Source organism: Macrotis lagotis, chromosome 1 (genome assembly GCF_037893015.1).
Source record: "Macrotis lagotis isolate mMagLag1 chromosome 1, bilby.v1.9.chrom.fasta, whole genome shotgun sequence".
In the NCBI taxonomy this organism is placed as follows: domain Eukaryota; kingdom Metazoa; phylum Chordata; class Mammalia; order Peramelemorphia; family Peramelidae; genus Macrotis; species Macrotis lagotis.
Genome location: NC_133658.1, coordinates 578,790,802 through 578,815,371, shown reverse-complemented (window position 1 = coordinate 578,815,371; position 24,570 = coordinate 578,790,802). Strand labels below are relative to the sequence as shown.

At 37.5% G+C, this 24,570-nt stretch overlaps 1 protein-coding gene across 4 annotated transcripts in view; it reads left to right on the top strand.

Annotated features, from left to right (window-relative positions):
- The window catches only part of MYLK (myosin light chain kinase), a 410,235-nt gene that overhangs the window by 84,073 nt on the left and 301,592 nt on the right, over positions 1-24,570 (top strand). For all 4 annotated transcript variants that reach the window (XM_074214675.1, XM_074214673.1, XM_074214672.1 and 1 more), the window contains exon 2: positions 13,032-13,204. In XM_074214675.1, the coding sequence (XP_074070776.1) occupies positions 13,040-13,204 (165 nt within the window). In that variant the 5' untranslated portion in view covers positions 13,032-13,039. The remainder of the gene's footprint in view (positions 1-13,031; positions 13,205-24,570) is intronic.

Genomic DNA, 24,570 nt, shown 5'->3' with positions numbered 1-24,570 from the left:
TTCTACTACAGAGAATGCCTACCCAAACTGGGCTACTCAATGATCCTCAAAACCTATTTGATGCATTCCTGCCTTGGCCTCACTCATACTGTCTGAACTGCCTAGAAAACCCCCTCTATACAGATCCTTCTTCAAGACTCAGCTCCAATCCTGTATTCTCTGTAAAACTTTCCCTGAATACCCTTCCCTGCAGTGATTTGAGCTTTGAATTCCTATAGTACTCATTATCTCTACATCTCATGAGAAAGTCATAACTCTTATCTTATGTTGTCTTTTCATGTACATACATACATACATATATATATATATATATATATATTTTATTTTAACTTCAACTAAGTGCTAAAACTCGAGCTCACAGACAGTCATACTTATTTCATTGCATTCCCCATATTCCCTAGTACATAGTAGTGCTCAATGAATAGCTTTAATTCTTGCCCTCCTTTTGTTGGGGATTGGGGGGGGGGGTACAACAGCTGGTTATGTGTTAATTTCCTCTACAATGTAGTTAAGTGAGATATGACTCCAAGGCAAGCTCTCTATCCATTATACCATTATCTATGCATGACACATTTTACTAACCTTTAGTTTTTTTAACACTAGTTGTTTTGACCCTCTTGTGAAAACTTTTTCAAATCATTATCAGGAGCCTTCTTTGACTTATATTGAGATTTGATGTTTGGTTATTTTAGTCATGTCAAACTCTTCCTGAGTCCATTATTTTCTTGGCAAAGAGACTGGAGTGGTTTGCCATTTCCTTCTCTCAACTCATTTTACAGATGAGAAACTGAGACAAAGTTAGGTGACTTGCCCAGGGTCATATAGCTAGCAAATGCATATGCATTCAAGAAGGTTACTCTAGGCCTGCTGTTATATCCACTGTACCTTCTAGCTTTCCTATGATGAGACTAGATTATACTTATATTGTATATAAACATATATATATGTATATAGTCATGTATGCATATGTATATATATGTTCATATATAAATATATGTACATATAGATAGAAAGAGATATATACATGCATACACTTGAAAGTTTGCAAAGCCTTTTCCTCACAAAAACCCAATGAGGTAGATATTACAAATACTATTATTCTAATGTTGCAGATGAGAAGTTCACGACAGACACAAGAGTCTATAACAAAGCCTGCTACTTGAAGCTAGGTATCTTGAGTCTTAGTTCATTACACTTTCTATTACACTTTGAAGGATTTGAAGAATAGGAAGAGCTCTGGGTGTGGAAAGAGCATCTAGATCCTAGGAGGTAAGGCATTTGACAGGATAAACATATTGTGCCAGTCTAAGTGGTCTGTTAATTTCCTGACAACCTAGCAGAAGCTCTCCTCTGAACTATCATCTCAGAACCAAGACAATCAATCAACAATCATTTATTGAATTCCTATTATGTGTATAAGACAATGTAGTAAACATTGGGGGAATACAAAGAAAGACACAAATTGGTCCCTAAATTCAAGGAGCTCCCCTTCTAATGGGGGGAGGGGGCAAACAACTATACACATTCAAGGTGAACAGTGTAAATAGGAGGCAACCTCTGAGGAAATGGGCTAGCTTGGGTTGGGTGATGGTGAAAAGAGGCTGGGAAAGGCCTCCCTCCAAAGATAGGCTTTGAGAAGAGGTTTGAAGGTGGAAATGAAGGTTGAGAACTTTCCAAGCACGAGGGATAGTCTAGACAAGATGTCAGTATAGGCTAATGTCAAGCTGGGTTAAGAGGAGTGGTAGGGCTTTAAAAACCATAAGATTTTTATATTTGATCCTATGATTCTATAATTCTCCCACTTACTAGTAGTCATTCTTCAAATTCTTTAGTCTTCTGTAGTTCACTCCTTCCAGAAAAAAAAAAAATTTGCTTAAATATGTATGTGTGGGTCTTTTTCCAAGTTTTAACTGGATTTGATTTCTTTTTCCTCTTTTGTAAGGAGGGAATGAGTTATAACCCTGCTTTCACCCTTTTAGGCCTAGGAAAGCTTCTGTGAACTAACAGCAGAGTGAAGAAGGCAGAACCAAGACAACAATTCATACAATAACAACAACATTGTAAGGAAAAATGACTTTGAGACATTTAGGGTGACTAATCAATGTAGTGACTAACTTTGATGCCAGAAAACTCATGAAGAAACATGATATCCAGATTGAGAGGAGACGCATCTATTACAAATTAAGACAATTGTTTTCTTGGACTTGATATTGATATGGGCATTTTATTTTGCTTGAGTAAATATGTGTAATGGATTTTAGTTTTCTTTTTTCAAAAGAAAAAAGTAGGGAGGGGACAGGAGGAGGAGATGGATTTTGATTGATTGTCAAAAATTAACTTTAAAAAATGCTTCCTCCCTTTTGTCCAAATACTTATCAGGACTTGGGGCAGGGAAAACTTCTGAGAATCTAGTAAAATTTCTCTTTCCCTGAATCATCAAGTTAGTCAATCAATAAGCATTTATTTAGCAACTATTATGTGTGTTAGACCTTGTGCTTACCACTGGAGGACAGAAATCAGTCCTTGTAGCTCAACTGTCCACCCTAGCCCAAGCATAACTTCTGAAGCAGTCTTCCCTTTCTCCTGCCTTACTCCCCTCCTTCTAGCTTCTGAAGCCTTTATTGGTTTTTGTGTTTACATTTATGATTTTAGTGGGATTTTATTTGATGATTTCAGTGGAGATATTTAGGCTAATTGGAATGTCTGAGGTGGAGAGGAACAGGAGAAGATAAATACAGCTCCTTTCCATTGTAACTCTCACACAGTATAATGAAAATTTCTATGTGACCTTCCTTTGTCAAGGGAGCAAGAGTTATCAGACTTTCCTGTTGTGTATAGGCTTTGATAAAAACAAAACAAAACAAAAACAAAAACTTCATGGGAAACCACTGCATAACTCTGTTTAAAAATCTCTATTATGATTACATGTGTTTATTTTTTTCTTTAAGATTTTATTTATTTTGAGTTTTACAATTTCCCCCATCTTCCCCCCCCAAGGCAGTCTGTTAGTCTTTACATTGTTTCCATGGTTTATATTGATCTAAGTTGAATGTGATGAGAGAGAAATCATATTCTTAAGGAAGAAAAATAAAGTATAAGAGATAGTAGAATTACATAAGATAATTTTTTTTTTCTAAATTAAAGGTAATAGTCTTTGGTCTTTGTTCAAACTCCACTATTCTTTCTCTGGATACAGATGGTATTATCCATCGCAGATCCCCCCAAATTGTCCCTGATTGTTGCACTGATGGAATGAGCGAGTCCATCAAGATGGATCATCACGCCCTATGTTTGCTGTTAGGGTGCACAATGTTTTTCTGGTTCTGCTCATCTAACTCAGCATCAGTTCATGCAAATCCTTCCAGGCTTCTCTGAATTCCCATCCTTCCTAGTTTCTAATAGAACAATAGTGTTCTAAGACATATATATGTGTGTATATGTACACCACAGTTTGTTAAACCATTCCCCAATTGAAGGATATTTACTTGATTTCCAGTTCTTTGCCACCACAAACAGGGCTACCATGAATATTTTTGTACAAGTGATGTTTTTACTCTTTTTCATCATCTCTTCAGGGTATACACCCTGTAGTGGTATTGCTAGATCAAAGAGTATGCTCATTTTTGTTGCCCTTTGGGTGTAATTCCAAATAGCTCTCCAGAAAGGTTGGATGAGTTCATAGCTCCATCAACAATGCATTAGTGTCCCAGATTTCCCACAACCCTTCCAACATTGATCATTATTCTTTCTGGTCATATTGGTCAGTCTGAGAGGTGTGAAGTGGTATCTCAGAGATGCTTTAATTTGCATTTCTCTAATAATTAATGATTTAGAGCAATTTTTCATATGGCTATGGATCACTTTGATTTCCTCATCTGTAAATTGCCTTTGCATATCCTTTGAACATTTGTCAATTGGGGAATGGCTTCTTTTTTTTTTAATTTCACTCAGTTTTCTATGTATTTTAGAAATGAGTCCTTTGTCAGAAATACTAGCTGTAAAAATTGTTTCCCAATTTACTACATTTCTTTAGATCTTGGTGTGCAAAAGATTTTTAATTTAATGTGATCAAAATTATCTAGTTTGTTTTTAATAATGTTCTCCATCTCCCTTTCCATAGATCTGACAGGTAAACTAGTCCTTGATCTTCTAGTTTGCTTATGGTTTTGTTTTTTATGTCTAAATACTGTATCCATTTGCATCTTATCTTGGTATAGGGTGTGAGGTGTTGGTCTAATCTAAGTTTCTTCCATACTAACTTCCAAATTTCCCAATTTTATTGAAGAGAGAGTTTTTATCTCAATAGCTAGGCTCTTTGTGTTTATCAAACAGCAGATTACTATAATTGTTTCCTGCTATTGCACCTAATCTATTCTACTGATCCACCACTCTATTTCTTAGCCAATATCAGACAGTTTTGATGACAGATGCTTTATAATATAATTTTAGATAAGGCTAAGCCTCCTTCTTTTGCACTTTTTTCAACTGAATCCCTGGATCTTCTTGACTTTTTATTTCTCCATATGAATTTACTTACAACTTTTTCTAACTCATTAAAGTAATTTTTTGGAATTTTGATTGGTAGGTCACTAAATAGGTAATTTAGTTTTGGTAGAATTGTCATTTTTATTATATTAGCTCTGCCTATCCTTGAGCAGTTGATGTTTGCCCAGTTATTTAAATCTGATTATATTTGTGTGAGAAGTGTTTTGTAATTGTTTTCAAAAAGTTTTTGAGTCTGCCTTGACAGATAGACTCTCGGGTATTTTATATTGTCTGAGGTTTGAACAGGATTTTTCTTTCTAGCTCTTTCTGCTGTATTTTGCTAGTCATATATGGAAATATTACTAAAGTTGCTAATTATTTCTAGTAGTTTTTTAGATGATTTTGGGGGATTCTCTAGGTATACATCATGTCATCTGCAAAGAGTGAGAGTTTTGTCTCTTTCTTCCCAATCCTTATTCCTTCAATTTCTTTTTCTTCTCTTATTGCTGAGGCTAACATTTCTAATATGATATTGAATAGTAGTGGTGATAATGGGCATCCTTGTTTCATCCTGACCTTACTGGGAATGCCTCTAGACTATCCCCATTGCATATAATGCTTGTTCATGGTTTCAGATAGATACCACTTATTATGCCAAGGAACAAACCACTCTCTAGTGTTCTGAGTAAAAATCGGTGCTGTATTTTGTCAGAAGCTTTTTCAGCATCTATTGATTAATCATATGATTTCTGATAGGTTTGTTATTGATATACTTAATTATGCTTTTCCTAATATTGAACCAACTCTGCATCCCTGGAATAAATCCTATTTGGTCATAGTGCATTATCCTAGTTACATATGTTTTTAAATAATCTGAGAAAGTTCTCTTTTAATGGTTATGAGAGTAAACAGTCATAAAAATGGCTGTCTTCTGGCCTGTCTTATATCTGGTAGGATATCAGCTAATTACCATGGGAGGGTTAAAGCCTAGCCAGTGTCTGTTAGTGTGGCACAATCTGATGAACCTTTGGATGGAAGAGGAATCAGACTGTCTAAGGATGGGTAATCTGCCCAAGTTCTGAAATGGAGTGGGTCAAAGTTTCTGTGTCTATCAGCCTTGGGATCAGGCCATAAGAAAGAAGGAAGGAAGGAAAGAGAGAGTGAGAGTGAGAGGGGGTGGGGAAGGGAGGGAGGAAGGAAATTTCACTGATAGTAAAAACTATAGGATTTTAAAAAATTGTTTTTTCATCACTTGTACAAAATTATTCATAATAACTCTCTTTGTATTGGCAAAGAATTGGAAATTGAGTGAATCTCCATTAATTGGGGAATGGCTGAACAAACTGTGGTATATGTATGTCATGGAACACTATTGTTCTATTGGAAACTGGGCGGGGGGATTTAGAGAAGTCTGGAAGGATTTATATGAACTGATGTGAGCTAGATGAGCAGAACCAGAACATTTTACACTGTAACAGCAACGTGGTGATCAATCTTAATGGACTTGCTTATTTCATCAGTGCAACAATCAGGGACAATTTTAGGGTATTGGTGATGGAGAATGCCATCTGTATCCAAAGAAAGAATTGTGGAGTTTAAACAAAGACCAAAATCTATTACCTTTAATTTTTTTTAAAAGCTGCCTTATATAATTTTGCTATCTCTTATATTTTATTTTTTCCTTAAGGATATGATTTGTCTTTCAACACATTCAATTTATATATATATATATATATATATATATTTATATATATATATATATATATAGAGAGAGAGAGAGAGAGAGATAGCATGGAACATGGAAGCAATGTAAAGACTATCAGACAGCCTTCTGTGGGGGTGGGGGGAGGGAAATGGGATTGGGGGAAAATTGTAAATTCAAAAAAAAAGTTAATTGTTTTTGCATCTGCAGCACTTGGTACAGTGCTTTGGACATAAGAGATACTAACTTTTTCAGCTTGGGCCCAAAGGACAGAAATGGGATCTATGTGTAGAATTTTCATTAATGCAGATTTAGACTTCCATATAAGGGACAATTTAATTAAAAATAGAACCCACTGAGAGTGCAGCAGGTTGCTGGATTCTCCATCAGTTCTCGTCTTCAGTCAGAGAATGGATAGCCCATGCTGGAGCCTGGATTCCTTCTCTGAGATATGGATCCTAGATGAACTCTGAAGTCATTGGTAGTCTTTCAACCCTAGGATTTTATGATTCTCTAAGTGGTTTTACTGTGTCTTCAAATGGAACTCTCTTTCCTGGGTCTCTTATTCCCTTACCATGTAATGCTGTGTGTTATGAACTTTTGTTTGCATCTTATTCCTCTGCTATATACTCTTACGTTCCATGAGAATAAGGACTGTATCTTACCATAAGCTTTCAATTGTTCCCAGTCCATAACAACATTCTGCTCATGGTAGACTTTGAGGGTTAAGGCAGAAACTCCCAGCCCCTCTAGAATATCTGCTGTAGTTTATACACAGGAGACCATTCTATGCTGATGCAGGTAATTAGCCAGGGAACACCTAGCAACCAGATATCTGATTGGGAGAGGAGGAAAGAGAAATAAGTCAGAAGGAGGCTCTTTCTTTTTCAAAGATGAGAGTTATTCTCTGATGATTTGAAAAAGATACCTCCCCCTTGGGGGAATGAGGCCAATCCTTTGGACAAAAAGATAAAGAAATAGTTAAATAGTGAGACAGTTGAGCCCTGCCTAGGAATATATCACCAAACAGTAAAACTCAAACACCTGGTGACTTAGACTAATATGTTAGACAACCAAAAAAGGGAAAAATCTTGCCATATACTGACAATTATTGAATAAGGAAGATAATCAGAAATTGTGCACAAGGAGTTATTAAACTATCTATATCCTTTTGACCCAGAAATGCATTCACTTCTAGATCTATTTCCAAAGATAACTAGAAAAAAAGGAAAAGAACCTAAATGTTCTATAATATTTATAGCAGCTATCTTTGTGGTGGTGAAGAACTGGAAATTGCTGGATGCCCACCAATTGGGAAATGACTGAGGAAGTTGTAGTTCATGATAATGTTGGAATATTACTGTGCTATAAGAAATGAGCACTTGGGGGTTTTTTCCTTTTGTTTTGATTCTTCTTTCACAATTTGGCTAATACAGAACTATGTTTAGCATGATTATACAATGGTAGAGCACCAGCCCTGAAGTCAGGATATAAGTTCAAATTTGACCTCAGACGCTAGTGGTGTGACTTTGGTCAAGTCACTTAACCCTGATTGCTTCACATTCAGAATCATCTCCAGTCATCCTGATTGATATCTGGCCTCTGAACTCAGATGTCTCTGGAAGAGAAAATGGGACTAGTGACTTAGCACAGCACCCTGCCTTGCTCAAATTCAATTATGTGTTTGTCATAGTATTACTTCCCTGATGTCATGGTCTTCTTTGAGAACAAAGGATAATCATCATCATCACATGTATAATCTAAATTAGATTACTCGTCATAGTAAGGGAAGGAGATAGAAAAAAGGTGGAACTCAAAAATCTTACAGAAAATGAATACCGAATATAGTCTTTATGTGTATTTGGAAAAAATAAAATAAAAATAAAACAGAAATGATGAGCTCATGATCTTAGAAAAGACATGGAAAGGCTTGCACGAAATGGTGAAGGGTGAAATCAGCAGAACTTAGAGTACATTGTATGGCAAAACAGCAATACTGTCTTAAGAATGTCTCTGAACGAATAGGTCAGATGACTATCATATCCAAATTAACTATAAAAGACATGAAAGAAAAACACTAAAAGAACAGATAAATTGAAGCATGTATAGAATAATTTTACTATATATATATACATACATACATAGCTATATATGTATGTACATGAATACATAGATATATCTATATATAACTGTGTATCTATATACAGATGTAGGTGTATATATACTATACATACACACACCTGTTTGTGTCGAATAATAGCTATCTTGGGGTAAGAGAGAGTGAGAAAAAAAGAGAAATTTACATGATAACTTTATTATATATTTAAAATGAATAGCAAGCTGTATATAATAGACTTGCAGTTTCATGTACAGTCATCTTTTTATTAAATTATGTCATGGAAATACTTGTTTTATTCCATAAATTAAAAATAAATCAATTTACAGAAAAAAGGTTAAACTAAACTAAACTTAAGACATTAAAGTACTTAGGTATTACATTTCTTTAAATAACATAGCAGCCCCACATATATAGACATCTACATCTTTTTGCACTCTATACAGATATCATATATACATGCAATTTGTAACTATGTGTAACCATGATGGCTCTTAATTTAGCAAAATTTTATTTTTAAGAGAAAATATAGGTAAAGGAATTGCTAAATTCACACCAGAGGCCTGCATTTTGTCTTTATGCATTTTTTTCCCCAATACAGTGTAAGCGTCTCTAGAGCAGGGACTGTTGTTTTTAGTTTTTGTTTTTATTTCCTTTGTATCTCTAGAGTTTAGCACAGAGTCCAGCTCACAGTAAGTCCTAAAGACATGTGTGATCCATTGATAAGAGGGTTGCATCCTTACTAACATATCTTGAGCTTTCCATTCTCTTAGAACTGGTATAATTAATTATTCCCTTTGATAGCTATTATCTTTTTAGAGGTTTTTCCATTAAGATTATGAGAATATATCTCATTCCCTTGGTGACATATGTTTGATTTGCAGACTTACCACCTAGTAGTGATTCAGCCACACTATCCATATGGTAGGTTTATAAATTCATAGCTTATATCATTAGTTGTAGATATTTCATTTTAAAATATGAAAATACAAAAACATAGTGTTCTAACAACCATTACTTGCCAACACAGTCCTGAAGGACCAGCCAAGGTTTCCATCATCCATATTAACTTGTATGATCCCATGTTACCTTTATATATTATTCTCTAAATTTGTGTAACAGTAGACTTCCCATGAAGCATGCATAGGGAAGGCCTGGCCCCAGTCATTTTCAAAGACACACACATGTGCTTATTGCTGAAGCTTGACCCAGACCCATTCTCATATTTGCTCCAAGTTATGACCGCCATCACACCTGAAATGTTCTCTCTCTTGCTCTTTTTCCAATTCCCCTATTTCAACAAACCTTTTTTTCCTTTCCTCCATACAGAGTTACTCTTCTAGATTTATTTTGCAATATCCCTTTTCACTCATTCTATGTTCCAACCAAATGACTTATTCTGGGTCTTCCCCAAACTTGGCATTCCATCTCCTGCCTTTTCTTGAGGGGGAGGGAAAGGGGTTCTTCTATGCTTTTATGAACTAACAGCAGAGTGAAGAAGGAACCAAAAGGACAATTCATAAAATAACATTGTAAGGACAAATGACTGAAAGATATAGGGACACCTATCAATGCAGTGACCAAGTCATTTTATAGGTAGCCACCTGCCTGTAATGTACATCTGCTTCTTAGAATCCTTTCCAATCTTCGAAGGCATCAGCTGCTATTTCTATAGAAAGCTTTTCCTGATCCTCTTAGTAGTCAGCTCTCTTTGGGGTCAGAGTATAGAGATTCAACTTCTCCTTCTGTTACTTACTACTTGTGTGACCTTAAAGATTTACTTAACCTTGATGGGTTTTAGTGTCCTCATCAATAAGGAGAGGAACATTGTAACAGATGCTTCTAAAGTCCTTTCCAGTTCTAACTCTCTGATCCTTTGTGTGATCTGGATCATGTTCCTTTATTTGTATACATGTTGCATTACCGCAAGCTTTTTGAGGGGAAGGACTGGTTTTTAGGTGTGTTTTTTTAACATCCCCAGTACTAGCACAAAGTCATGCAAATATTTAAGAGGTTAATAAATGCTAATTGAAAACACTATAATCCCATAATCTTATGAATTGAATCTCCTTCAGGAAGCCTTAACCCCTCAACCCTGGTCTCTGACTTTCAGAATTCATCCTTTTTTTAGACTAGGATTGCCATTCTCACAATTATTCCACAGATCCCTGGAGGTCATCAAGACTCATTTAGGGGTCTGCAACATCAAAATTATTTTCATAGTAAAATACTAAGGCATTATTTTTCTGTGAAAATATCCCTCCCTTTTCAGACTATATAATTGTGTGAGATAGAATTTTCTCATACACTTTCAACCAAAGTGACATTTTGAAACAGATTGAATGCAGAAGTATATAGGAGAATCTAGCTGTCTTCTATTAGACCAAACATTAAAGAGATTTGCAAAAACATGTAAAACTATGCCACTCTTCTCAATAATTTTTTAATTGATATTTTATTTTTACAATTACAAGTTATGAAAGTTTTTCAACATTCATCCACATGCATATACATATTTATGCTATAAATTTTCTTTCATCCTCATGTCTACTTTTTTTATTGATTTTTTTAATTTTATAATTTCCCCCCCCAGTCTCACTTCCCTCCCCCACCCCTACAGAAAGCAGTCTGATAGTCTTTATATTGCTTCCATGCTATACATTGATCAAAACTGAATGTGTTGAGAGAGAAATCATATCCCTTAAGGAAAAAATAAGATATAAGAGGTAGCAAAATTACATAATAAGATAACTTTTTTTTTAATTAAAGGGAATAGTCTTTGGTCTTTGTTTAAACTCCACAATTCTTTCTTTAGTTTTTTTAGTTGTTTTTTTTTTTGCAAGGCAAATGGGGTTAAGTGGCTTGCCCAAGGCCACACAGCTAGGTAATTATTAAAAAAAGTAGAATGTAGAATCTTACAAAAAATGAATGTTGAAAACTATCTTTGATTTAAACTCAGGTACTCCTGACTCCAGAGCCAGAGCTCTATCCATTGTGCCATCTAGCTGCCCTGACCACAATTCTTTCTTTGAATACAGATGGTATTCTCTTCACAGATTCCCTAAAATTGTCCCTGATTGTTGCACTGATGAAATGTGTAAGTCCATTAAGATTGATCATCAGAAAAAAAAAGGTTGATCATTAACCCCATGTTACTGTTATGGTGTACAATGTTCTGGTTTCGCTCATCTCACTAAGCATCAGTTCATGCAAATCCTTCTGGGCTTCTCTGAATTCCCATCTCTCTTGGTTTCTAATAGAACAACAGTGTTCCATAGCATGCATATACCACAATTTGTTCAGCCATTCCTTAATCGATGGACATTCACTCAATTCCCAATTCTTTGCCCCCACAAACAGAGTTGCTATGAATATTTTTGTAGAAGTGATGTTTTTACCCTTTTAATCGATCTCTTCAGAGTATAGACCCAGTGGTATTGCTGGATCAAAAAGTATGTTTATTTTTATTGCCCTTTGGGCATAATACCAAATTGCTTTCCAGTTAAGACCAAACTGGATGAGTTCACAGCTCCACCAACAATGTATTAGTGTCTCAGATTACAGCAATTGTAACAAGTTATCACTAGTATAATACACTATGACCAAGCAGGATTTATCCCAGGAATGCAGGGCTGGTTCAATATTAGGAAAACTGTTAGATTTTGTATTGATTTAGTTAATTAAACTATCAGAAATCAAATTATTATGTCAAGAGATGCTGAAAAAGCCTTTGACAATTCCCAGGAGCTGAGAAACAAATTTTTATCTTACTCCAAATTCCAATTCTGCCTTTGCACTGGCTGGCCCATATGCCTGTAAGGGACTTCCTCCTTACCTCTGATTAAGTCTGTCTTTCATTCACATGAAGCTCAAAAACTTTCCTTGACAAGGGCTATCACTCCCAAATTATCTCTAATGTATTTGTTCATTTTACATTTCTTGCTGTATGCATTTATTTTTTAAAAAATGAATTTTTTTCAATTAAATACAAAGATAGTTTTCAACATTCATTTTTTGTAAGATTCTACATTCCACTTTTTTCCCCTCCCTCTTTTCCTTCCCAGGGAGAAATTTAATATAGGTTATAATATACTACTATTTTAACATTATATGCCATTTTTCTATCTTTATGTCTTCCATTAGAATGTAAACTCCTTGAGAATAGACACTTTTTCATTTTTTATTATTAGCACCACCAATTACTAGTGCCATTTGGCACCTTGTAGGCTCCTAAATACCTGTCGATTCATTGGAGTATCTCAAGTGCTTAGACTGTGATTCTACCTCCTTATGATAGTTCAGTAAATAGTTACAGCCTGATTGCATATGTCATGAATGCTTTGAAAAGTGTATAGATTCTTTTTCACCATACTCGAGGGAACCTCTTTCTTAGAGGAAGAGAGCAAAGGAAGAGGTAGAAAATTGTCTTGGCTTTTGTGGAGACCATGGGCTGCTCTGGTGGCAACAGGAAAACTGTAGTGAGTGAACCTGTGTATCTGAAGGACCATGGCTCCTTTTCTTTGTTGGGTGTGAGTTTCAAGGTGTGTTGCTGGTATCAGTTGGAACAAGATCAGGATAATCAATACTTGAAGTTCCTCACATTTACAGTGCTGAGGAAGAGTGCTCTGGTGCCATTGTTGAGTGTGCCAGTGAGAGCTGAGACATATCTCAGGGCTGGAAAAGGTATGTGTTCATATATCTGACTTTTTTTGTTGTTCTTTTTTACAGTTAAGACCATGGCAGACATGAAACTAGTTGCTTCAACCCATGTTTCCAAAGGTTCTCTTAATGCTCGATCTTCAGGATTCAGTTCTTCTTCCCTGAATGAGGCCCCCACCTTCATCCTGTCCCCCAAGAACCTCTGTGTTCCTGAGGGTAGCACAGCCAAGTTTGAAGGGAAGGTAAGTTTCTCCAGTAATAAACAACTAAATGACATTTTCCTTTCTCTTGCCTTACCATTTTATTCTAATTCTTCTAAACATACTGCTAGTCACAAGAACAAACATTCAAATACCAAACAAGAATGAAAAATGATTCTACAAGAAACCATTAACTTCTTTTGTTTACAACTTGCAAAAACATGCTGTTTGCTTCCTCGTGTTGTCCTTCTGAACTCTTCCCCCCCCCATATTACTTTATTTGTCATCACAAAATTCTCTTCATTCCCCTGGGAAAGAGAAGCTGCTTTGTATCAAATATTTGTTGAGGATAATCTCTTAATTAAGTGTTCAGTGTCTTTTATAGTCTCACATCTCTTGAAAGGAGTCTGTACTCAACTACAAATATTACATAGTAGTAATTTTGTCTGACCACTTAAAGAATACAAATCCAGTTGCTTGATTTAGATGTTTTTGCTTTTTTAACTAAGGAAAATTTAAGCACTGTGACTTAGAATTTTAATCTATCAGGTGAGCATAATAATCCCTGTTCATGTATTTTAATGGAAAGAATAATAAAGGGATTCAAGGACATTTAGAGTGATAAAGGAGTCTTCTTATAAGGATAAGGAGTAGAGAATAAGAATTTATTAAGTAGCTACCATATGCAGGCACTCTGCTAAAGGCTTTACAAAAAACTTATTTGATCCTCACAACCATCTTAGAAGGTAGGTGTTATTATCATCCCCATCTTACAGGGGAAAGTGAGGCAAGTGTCTTGAGTGAATCTAACTTTTCCTGATCCCACTTTCAGCAGTTTACGGCACCCAGCTGCTTCTAATAATTATAATAATCATAAGCAGTTTGCAAAGTTATTGACCTAATCAATGACACGATTAGAGAATGGTTGGGAAGAAAAATAAAGGGGACATTCTAATAAAGAACCTTTTAGCAATACAAAGTATCTGAACCAGCAAAACTAGATTCTGAACTCTGAAAGTAGGATAGTGTGAACATGGATAAACCTCTTTGTACTTTAGGTTCCTTTTCTCTAATGTGCCATAAACATGAGCAATTACAGCTTCTATGTTATACATTATGGTTACAAAATACTTCACAGAACGTTGTATCTTCAAGGTTGTATCTACTTTGAGGAAGTAGAGCTGGGGTCATTACAGGAAAGAAGAGTGTCAAAAGTTACAGGAGTTTTGGATCATAGAATATCAGGGTTAGAAGGGATGTTAGATTATCTAGTGCAATCCTTTCATTATATAGATGAGTCCAGGGAAATGGAGAGACTTGTAGAGTTTTTAATCTATCTTTGTTGGATGACACTGAGTTTTTTTATATGGTTTTTTTTTTGACATGAGAGGATTAAGTGATTTGCCCAAGGTCATACATCTAGGTACTGATTAAGTGAATGAGATCGGATTTGAATTTAGGTCCTCCTGACTCCAGGGCTCTCTATCCACTGCAACACCAGCTGCCCCTTTTTGTTTTTTTTGTTTTTTTTTTAACAGTTCTTCATTTAGGTGTCTGGTTTGGAAAAGTGGTTGATTAGAAAATAAGCATGAATAAATGACTTGGAAGGGGTGAGTATTGAATAAGAAAGACAGCTACTGGAGAAGTTTAAAGAATGTTTTTTACTTTTGATGAATTGAATGTGATATTCCCTGCAAACTTTTTCATAGGAAGATAGTTAAAGAGGGAACACTGGTTGCTTTCAAGAAAAATTGACTGGCTAGATGCCCTAGTAGTCTTTTTTTCTTTTTATTTATTCTGAATTCCACAACCTTTCCCCCAATCTTGCTCCCCCCCCCCCCCCCCCCCCACAGAAGGCAGTCCTTGTCTTTACATTGTTTCCATGGTATACTTTGATCCAGGTTGAATGTGATGAGAGAGAAATCATATCCTAAAGGTAATAGTCTTTGGTCTCTATTCAAACTCTACATTTCTTTATACATTGCTAAAATATTCTTGTTTACGAGCAAACATAGTACCCCCTCCCCCACGAAAATATAGAACCTCATGAGAAATAAAGTAAAAGAAAGAGAAAAAATGTGTTTCAGTCTGTGTTCTGATACCATCATCTCTGTCTCAGTTGGATCACATTCTTTATCATAAGTCTGTCACAGAAGCCACCTCCAAACTTTTCCACAGTTGCTGCAGCTGACTGTAATTCTCTCCATCATTCCTCCCCACTACCATATACTATATTCTATCTCTCCCATCATCCCGTTCCTCTTCCAAAATGTGCTGTAGGGCAGCCAAGTGCTCAGCGGACAAAGCACCAGCCTGGGGGCCAATAGGCCCTTAAGCCCACATACCACCCCAGAGACTCAGCAAGCACCCAGCCCCGTGGTCCTGGACAGGCCACCCAATCCCAGCACCTTGCAAAAAGTAAAAAAGATAGTGCCTTATATCTGATTATTCTCTCCCATGACCTACCCTCTTCTCCATCACTCACATCCCCCTTCTTCCCCTGTTCCCCTTCTCTCCTCCTTACTCCAGATGTCTATACTCTATTGAGTGTGTATACTGTCTCCTCTCTGAGCCATTTCAGATAAGAGTTAAGGTTCCCTCATTCTCCCTTGCCTTCTCCCCTTCCATATTATTGCAAAAGCTCATTGCAAAAAAAAGTCTTTTATATGAAGTATCTTAGCCTATTCTGCCTCTCCTTTCTCTTATTCCCAGTACATTTCTCTTTTAGCCAATGACTCTATTTTTACAATATCTTATATATCTTCAAATTCAGCTCTCTCCTGTACTTCATCTATAAAAGTTCCTTCTACTTGCTCTACCAAATGAGGAGATTCATATGAGCATTATCAGCATCATTATTCTATGCAGAAATACATGCAGTTCATCATCATTAAGTCCCTCATCATTTACCCTTTTCCTCCACTCTCTATGCTCCACCTGAGTCCTGTATTTGAAGGTCAGACTTTCTGTTCAGCTCTGGTTGTTTCAACAGGAACATTTGAAATTCCTCTGTTTCATTGCAAGTCCATTTTTTGGGGGGTGGCTAGGTGGCTCTGTGGATAGAGCTCCGGCCCTGGAGTCAGGAGTACCTGGGTTCAAATCCAGCCTCAGACACTTAATAATTACCTAGTTGTGTGGCCTTGGGCAAGCCACTTAACCCCGTTGCCTTGCAAAAAACTAAAACTAAAAAAAAAGTCCATCTTTTCCCCTGGAAGAGGGATGTTCAGTTTTGCTGGGCAGTCGATTCAGATTCTGGTCACAGTCTAGGCCTCCCCATAGAACTGTGACCAGGATCTGAATGTGGTCAGGGCCCCAGAGTCCTGATCTAGGGCCAGAGGACAGACCTTGAATGTTTCTCTTTACTCCCCTACCTTTGGTGGACTGAGCATTCAGGGCATAGTTGCCTGGAGGCTCCTGCTTGTTGGCTCCTGCTCCTGTTTCCTGGATCTGGGCTTGCTAACTGCTACAACCCACCCTGCTCTGGCAGAGGTCTCTGACCTTCCAAATTGTTCCCAGTGCTCCCCCCAGGTTGCAGGTTTGGAAATTGCTTCTGCTGCTGAGAGCAGAGGCTTCCAGGTGCTCTGGGGTTATTCCCAGGAGGCTGAAGTTTCTTCACTCTGGTGGGCTGCCCCTCTAACCCTGTGGAAAAGGATTTTTCCACTATTTTCCAGGTTATCTTGGGCTGGAGAATTGCTTCACTGGATCCCTCTGTGGGTTCTATCTCTCAAAAATTTAGCTAGAGTCATAATTCTAAGATTTTTGAAACATTTTGGAGAGAGCACCTAGGAGAGGCTCTTCTCCTGCCACCATCTTGCTCTGTCCTCCTCCCTAGTAGTCTTTTTATTGTCTTCCTTTAATTTGTATTCTCCAGATTTCCTCATGTATCTTCCCCACTTGCTTATTGTCCTGGGATGAGGACTTCTTGTCTATAATGCTGCAATCTATGATGTTGCATTACCCCAGCAGATCTCTAGTCTTGTGCTGGCAGAATGGGACTCATAGCTCAGGGATGGACTCAGATTCTTAACAACTTTGTCTATGCTACTGACTGAACCAGGCTCTTGTGCCTTGGTCTGACGGTTAAGAATTTTTCCCATTCTTAAGGATCCAGAAAGAAGGAGGATCCTTAACTCCTTGGTCATCTCTTCTATGGCCATGATTCTGTGCTTGATTTTGATGATTTTGGGAAAGAGGAGAGATCAGTCAATTGGATGCTTTAATTCAAGTGTTTCAAGCAGCATAGTCTAGTGGAACAATTACTGATTAAGCAAACAAGAGATCTGGGCAGGGTTCCAGGTTCTGTCATTAATTTCTCAGACACTTTACCTTAGTTGACCCAAGTTTCTTCATCTGTAAAATGGGAATCTGCTCCACTAAACTCATGGATTATGAGAATGAAATGAGGAATTATATGTGAAAAGGTGGTTTGGAAAAGCTAAAAGAACTGTACAGATGCTCTAATTATGGCATCATTGCCAAATAATGTCATGATCCTTGAGTCCTTGTCCACCAGATTTAGGGGTAATGATAGCATAGTGAGAGAGTTTTGTGATGAACTTTGCTCATAATTGCTAAATGACTAACATTATGTAACCAGTTGGTTTTAGATAAATCTTTTCCCTAAAAGAAAAAAAAGACAGATTGAAAAGTCATTCACTGTTTGACTTTGAATTGTTGTTGTTCAGTTGTTTCAGACATGTCCAACTCTATGTGACCTCATTTGGGATTTTCTTGGCAAAGATAACAGTGGTTTGCTATTTCCTTTTTCAGCTTGTTTTTTTTTTTACAGATGAAGAAAAGAGGGTTAAATGACTTGCTCAAGGTCACACAGCTAGTAAGTATCTGAGGCTACATTTAAACTCAGGAAGATGAATTTTCTTGACTCCAGACCTGATGTTCTATTTACTTGTGTCACTTAGCTATCCACTGACTGACCTTGTCTTGTTAGAATCCCTAACATCCTTAGAGGCTGAACTCAAATGCCACCTACTACAGGAGGCCTTTTTCCATCACCCCATTGCTAAATTGTCTTTATCCTCTCCCTCCTCCCAGGATCACCAAGATGATTTTGTATTTATTTTGTATAAAGTATTTTGTCTGTTCATGTCAGCATATAAAACTGCTTCATTTTTGCCTTTGCAAGTCTCTCCTATCAGTGCTTGCCACACTGTTATGGTCCATATATGTGATTTTATTATTATAGGTAAGTCCCAGTGAGAAAATTCCCTCCACCAATGCTAAAGCACAGCTGTTCTGCAGCTTAAACAGCTGCCTTGGAACCCTGAGATATTAAATAACTTGCCTAGGGACAAACCGTATATATATCAGAAATAGAACTTGAAGTGAGTCTTTCTGACTCAGAAGACAGCTTAACCGATCACTTGAATTGAATTTAATATAAAGGCAAAGTAGAATCTTGATCTGGTTCAAACTTGTTACAAAGTCCTTTTGACACAAGAAGCTCAGGAGACTGTATTTCATCATGGAGAAGGGAAATGTTTCACCCAAAGAGATTTTGCTTCATCAGACTGACTTTAGAATCTACCAGAAAAAGGAAATTGACTGTTTTCGAAGACTTCCCCCAAAAATCTGGATCCAAGGCATTCCTAACCCAATGGTCAATAAAAGTGAACTTTGAGTATGATTCACTGGCTTGAGCAGAGCAGAGCGAGCCTGGGTTGGGACACCGGCTGTGATGAGGCTGTATTTGAAGTGCTTGGCTTCCTGCCCCTGCATCATCTAACCTCACAGCTGGGGCCACTTAACCCCCACTTGAAGATTCATTCCCATCCTAGTCTCTGGGGCCAAGTCTGTTCATAGGCAGGGGAATATTAGGAGACCTACATCAGTGACTTACAAAGCATTGAGTCAGTAGAGTTTATTTATGGAGCATCCTGTTATATGTCAGTCATAGCTCCAGGCAGGAGGGAATGATGAAAAAGAGAAAACAGTCCCTACTTTCAAGGAGATTATGTTCTACTTGGAGAATATAATTGCTCACAATAATGTATACTTTGTGCCCATTATGTAGGCATGCTATATTACTAAGGATACATATGTGTAAATTTGCAGCAGCAAATAAAAATAGACTAATAGATTACTGTGTATCTGTGTATGTAATGTGTGTGTGTGAGCACCTGGGCATTTGGATCCAGCTGTGAACTTGTTTCCAAGGTCTTGCCTTGAGGAAACTTCTTCTTTGCAGGTCAGGAGAGAAGGGATCATGAACTACAGGTCCCACTTAGGCCTAGGTATCCCAATCAGTCAACAAGCATCAAGTATCTACTTGGTTCTTAGCATTAGAAATACAAATGCCAAAGTGAAGCAATTCTTGCCTTCAGGAAGTTTACATTCTAGAGGTATGAGACAGGTGAGGGGAAGGGGACTCAGAATGGGAGCTTCAGTCTAAATCATTACAGGAATTGTGACTTTGACATACCTTTTCTGCTTTAGATATAAATGCTGTTCCCAGGGATGGAATGTGGGAGATGGGATATATACTTGAGGGAAGTTGATGAGATGCTTTCAATGCCCCATCCCTGCTATTCTGGCAATGTCTGGGTAGTCTTGGACTATGTAGGACTGAGGTGAGGATTGACTCATTCAGCCTTTTTCATACAGAGTAACTTTGTCCATGAAAAATTAATTGGATTAACTTCCCTTGGATGGAGGTAGGAGCTTGGGTCAGGTCTCTTGAGGTCTGATCTAGAACTGGTGGAGAGAAGTGGACTGCAGCAGAACAGATGATTGTACTGTACTCCTGCCTTTTACCATCATAACACAACTAGGGACAGAGACAAAAAGGAAGGCCATGTTCAGAACGGATCCAATGAAGACTTATAGAATTTGTCCCAACATATAAAACGGTAATAGGAATATTTTATTCTAGTGGTGATAGAGTCCAGTCAGTTGGCTTGGCCATCTGAAGGGGTAGGGGAAGGGGAGTCTTCAACTTAACAGAGAAAAGTTGCCTCTATAAAGGGCTGTATTATGTGTGACTGGTCTGGGTTGAACTGCCAAAAGCCACCTCTCATTTTCATTTAGTAGCTCCAAGACTCAGGCCCATTATATTTACATAAACTATCATAATCTCTAAAAGATAAGGAAGCTGTAAATGGTTCCAATGATTTCAATAAATGAAACCTGTAAAGCAGTGTGGGTAGTGGACAAAGCTTACCTTGGAACCATCAAGATGAGGATTTAAGTTCATGCTGGGGGAACCTGGGCAAGTCATTTGACTTTTCAGGGCTTTCCTCAAATCTTCAAGGCTACAGATTGTGGACCTGTCTGGTTGGAGGGAATTTTCTCACTTAATGAAATCACAGATCCAGTCCTTTCTCACCTAGCCATTAGATCGTGCAGCAGCTCTTCCAACCAAAAGATTGGACTTTTTGCCTCATGGTAGGGTTTTGTGTGAAAGAAGAATAGTGGAGGGGGGGGGGATATTTCTAAAGGTTGAAATGTTAAGATAGGAACTGTCTTTTTTTTTGGCAAGGCAAGAGGGTTAAGTGGCTTGCCCAAGGCCACACAGCTAGGTAATTATTAAGTGTCTGAAGTTGGATTTGAACTCAGGTACTCCTGACTCCAGGGCCGGTGTTCTATCCACTGCGCCACCTAGTACCCTCCAGGACCTGTCTTCTTTAAAGGTTACTTCAGCTAGGGAATTCATCCCATCAGAAAGAACAAATAGGTTGAGACCCTGGCTGGATGTGAATTAGATAAGCAGAAAACCTTTAACTTCCTAAAGGAATAGACCTGACAAATGCATTGAATTAGACTGTAGACCTTTGTGTTCATCAATGTAAGCTTATAAACAGTGTGCTCAACTTGATCTCATCATGCCTTACATTGAATCTCTTGCTTGGTTATCCAGGCTAGGAATGGGTCTGGGCAGAAGACCTTGGTCCTTGTAAGCTAGGATAAGTCCCTGTTTGGACCAGTAAAATCAGTGCTTCTTATCATATCTTCTTAATGAATTCCATTAAATGAAGTTGGGGGGAGCACTCACCTGAATTGGAATTTCATTGTCCTAAAGGAAATGTGTCGAACTTTAGATACCCCATTCATGTAGTATATATATATATATTTGGCAAGTAAATGGGTTTAAGTGATTTGTCCAAGGTCACACAAGAGGCCAGATTTGAACTTAGTTCCTCTTGACTCCAGGGCCAGTGCTCTATCCCCTGTGCCACCTAACTGCCCTATTATATTTTATTATTAGACTCATTGGCTATATGGGTTATACTGTAGTCATAAATAAATATTAAATTCTCTGTGAATCTCTTGACATCTTTTTAGTTAGGTATACAACTCAAAAGAGCTAAAATGTTAGATACCCATGTTCTAGAAGGTACTTTGGAAGAAACTTATTTTCTGAATGCAAATTAGCACCTTTTTTACAACCTTGAATCTTAAAGAAATGTCTCCAGAACTGGGAGTCAGTGCTTGACCAACTTCACACTCAATTCATTTTTTTTAGGTTTTTTTTGCAAGGCAAACAGGGTTAAGTGGCTTGCCCAAGGCCACACAGCTAGGTAATTATTAAGTGTCTGAGACCGGATTTGAACCCAAGTACTCCTGACTCCAAGGCTGGTGCTTTATCCACTACGCCACCTAGCCACCCTTTCAATTCATTTTTAATGTAATTTTCTTTTTTTCCCAACTAATAAGCATTTATTTTTTCCTCCCCCAATTTAAAAAAATGTCCCATCATTTTACAAGGTACTTACTTCACATCTTTCACATGTTTAGTTGTGCAGAGATCCTAAAGAACTACATATGAAGTATCTTCTGGAAGCATATGATGGGATTGGATTCAAAGCATAGGAATAGGGATCAGACTTGTAATTTCATTAGTATAGGGGACTCCCAGACAAGCCAACTCCCTGTATCAATGCAGGTTAACACTTTGTAATGCATTGTTTGAGAGGTAAGTGACTTGGCCAGAGTGACCCGGCCTGTATTTTTCAAAGAAGAGATCTGAAGCTAGGTCTTTCTGACTTAGAGGCGTGGTTTCTTTAATACTTTAATGTAGGATAGCATGATTCGGGAAGGTTGGGTTGAGGAGGCAACATTTGACTGTAGCAGGGGGAGCATTCCAGGCTAAAGATATAGCACTTGGAAACAGGACTGAGGTCTCAGAAATAGCATGACAACAGGACTATCTATGTTCTGTTTCAGGGTCAGTGATTTTAAAAATAGGGGTTTGTGGGTTGAGGCAAAAGTTTCAGGTTGCCAATATTGATAGTTGGGTTTGGACCAACAGGATGGAGTCAGTTTGTGAAGCATTTAAAATCCCATAATGGGGAGAGTTTAGACTTTATCCTGAGGGTAAAACTTATAAGCAAGGGAATGACATAATGCCAAGTGGATAAATAAATGAGTCCCGTTAGGCTAATGTATCAATCAGTACCTTCTCCATCTATTACTGTACATTAATTCATATGGAGCATGATATTAGATATAAATATTCTTGCTTGAAAAATTTATAATGTAATTAAGCAGATGACATAAGCCTCTGAAAAGTTAAATCTCAATGTTCATTAAAATGATTAAAATTTGAAAATTGGCAATTTAATATAATATATGAAATGTTATGAGATTGAAAACTCAGGATTGACTATTATGAGGTAGTATAAGGCAAGGGAGGATTGCATGATGTAAGTGGAATGGAAAGGAAAAGGCTATTTCACAAGAGACACTTTGAAAGAAGAAAAGATACTTGCTGACTGATTTGAATGTAAAGATGAGCCAAAATGTCTCTAGGCTTCTGAGCTTGGGAAACAGAGAGAACCATTGTCAGAAATCAAGAAGGTGTGGGAAATGGGAGGGGAGAGGCAGTAAAGAGAGGTGGAAATGATTGAGGTCATCCAACTTGAATTATCCATTATTCATTTAGTTGGGACAGGATCAACTCTCTGTAGAAGGGACCAACTTGTCAGACCTTCTAATTTTACAGATAAGGAAACTGAGGCCCTGAGAAACATTAAGTGAATTGTTCAAGGTGGATTGAACCTTTTACTCCAGTCTCATTCTTTTCTCATTCCAGTGACTCGAACTCTGGTGAGCAGTAACGACTGAAGATATATATGTAGGATATTGATAAGGTAGTGTCATTCAGTAGATACTGGACTGGACTCAGAATCAGGAAGAGCAGAGTTCTAGTCCCATCTCTGACACTAATTGGCCGTAGGATCTTGGACAAGTATTAACAACAGGAGGTAGCATTTATGTATCACTTTATACCAACTCATCTCTTTTTATCCTTACATTAACCTGGGAGGTTGGTGCTATTATTATTCCCATTTTACTGATGAGGAAAGTGAGGCAGTAAGAGTCAAAGGAATGTCACACAGCTGCAAAATGTTTGAGGCTGGATTTGAGCTCAGATCTTCCTAAATCTCTAGCCACTTAGATGCATCTCCTAGTTGTTTATATTGATAGAAGGAGTTTCTCTGCACAACACAAGAAATCACAAGTCTGGATATCATTATAATTATTACAGGAAGAAATTTCATAGAGCTTGAAAGCTGGCAAAACACTCTTGTCCTTATTATCTCATTTGAGCCATTTGAATAGAAGTAGTAATTAAAGCTATGAGAGTATAGAGAGTCCCCTAGAGAAGGGACTACAAAAAAAGAAATGTGGAGGACAAAGAATTAATCCTTAGGGAATTCCCACTAGGGGTGTGGGGTAGAGGAGATAGAGAAGCCAGAGAAGTAGAGAGAGAGAGAATAAGGATGGTGATAATAAAAGCACCAAAACTAGAGGACTGTGTTAAAGGGGTAGAACTGTGCTCTCTATTCATTATTATTAGATACTTAAGAGTCCTCTTGTCCAAATGACTCCTTTGATAGATGAAGAAGCTGAGACCCAGGGAGACTAAGTGATTTGTTCAAGGCAACAAAGACAGGAGGCAACAGGGGTCAAATATTCCTTCATTTCTCCCATTACAAATTTAGGTTGTTCTTTGACCATGTCTCATGTCCTGAACTGTGTGAAACAATAAAATACCTTGTTCTTTTGGTACCTTTGCTAAAAATGTGTCTATGCTAAAGCACTACTATAGCTCCTGGTCATATAGAAATGATCCTGACATTCCAAATTCTATGCCAATAGGAAAAGCAACTATATCTGTCTCCTAGCTGAGTTGGTAGACGTTCATATCCCGAAGATTAGCTACCAAATTCTTGCTCCTTCCCTCTCTTTTTTCCTTCCTTCTATACTTCTGTTTTCTGCTTTTCTCCTTTCTTTTTCTTTCTGTTCTCCTTCCTTCCTTTGTTTCTTTTCTTTTTCTTCAAGCCTAGGTAACTTTATAGTATAACTTGGGCAGAAGACCCCATTTATCATTCTGTTAGGGTTTTTGGACTTCTTTCATCATAATATTTAATATTTTATGTACCTGTTGC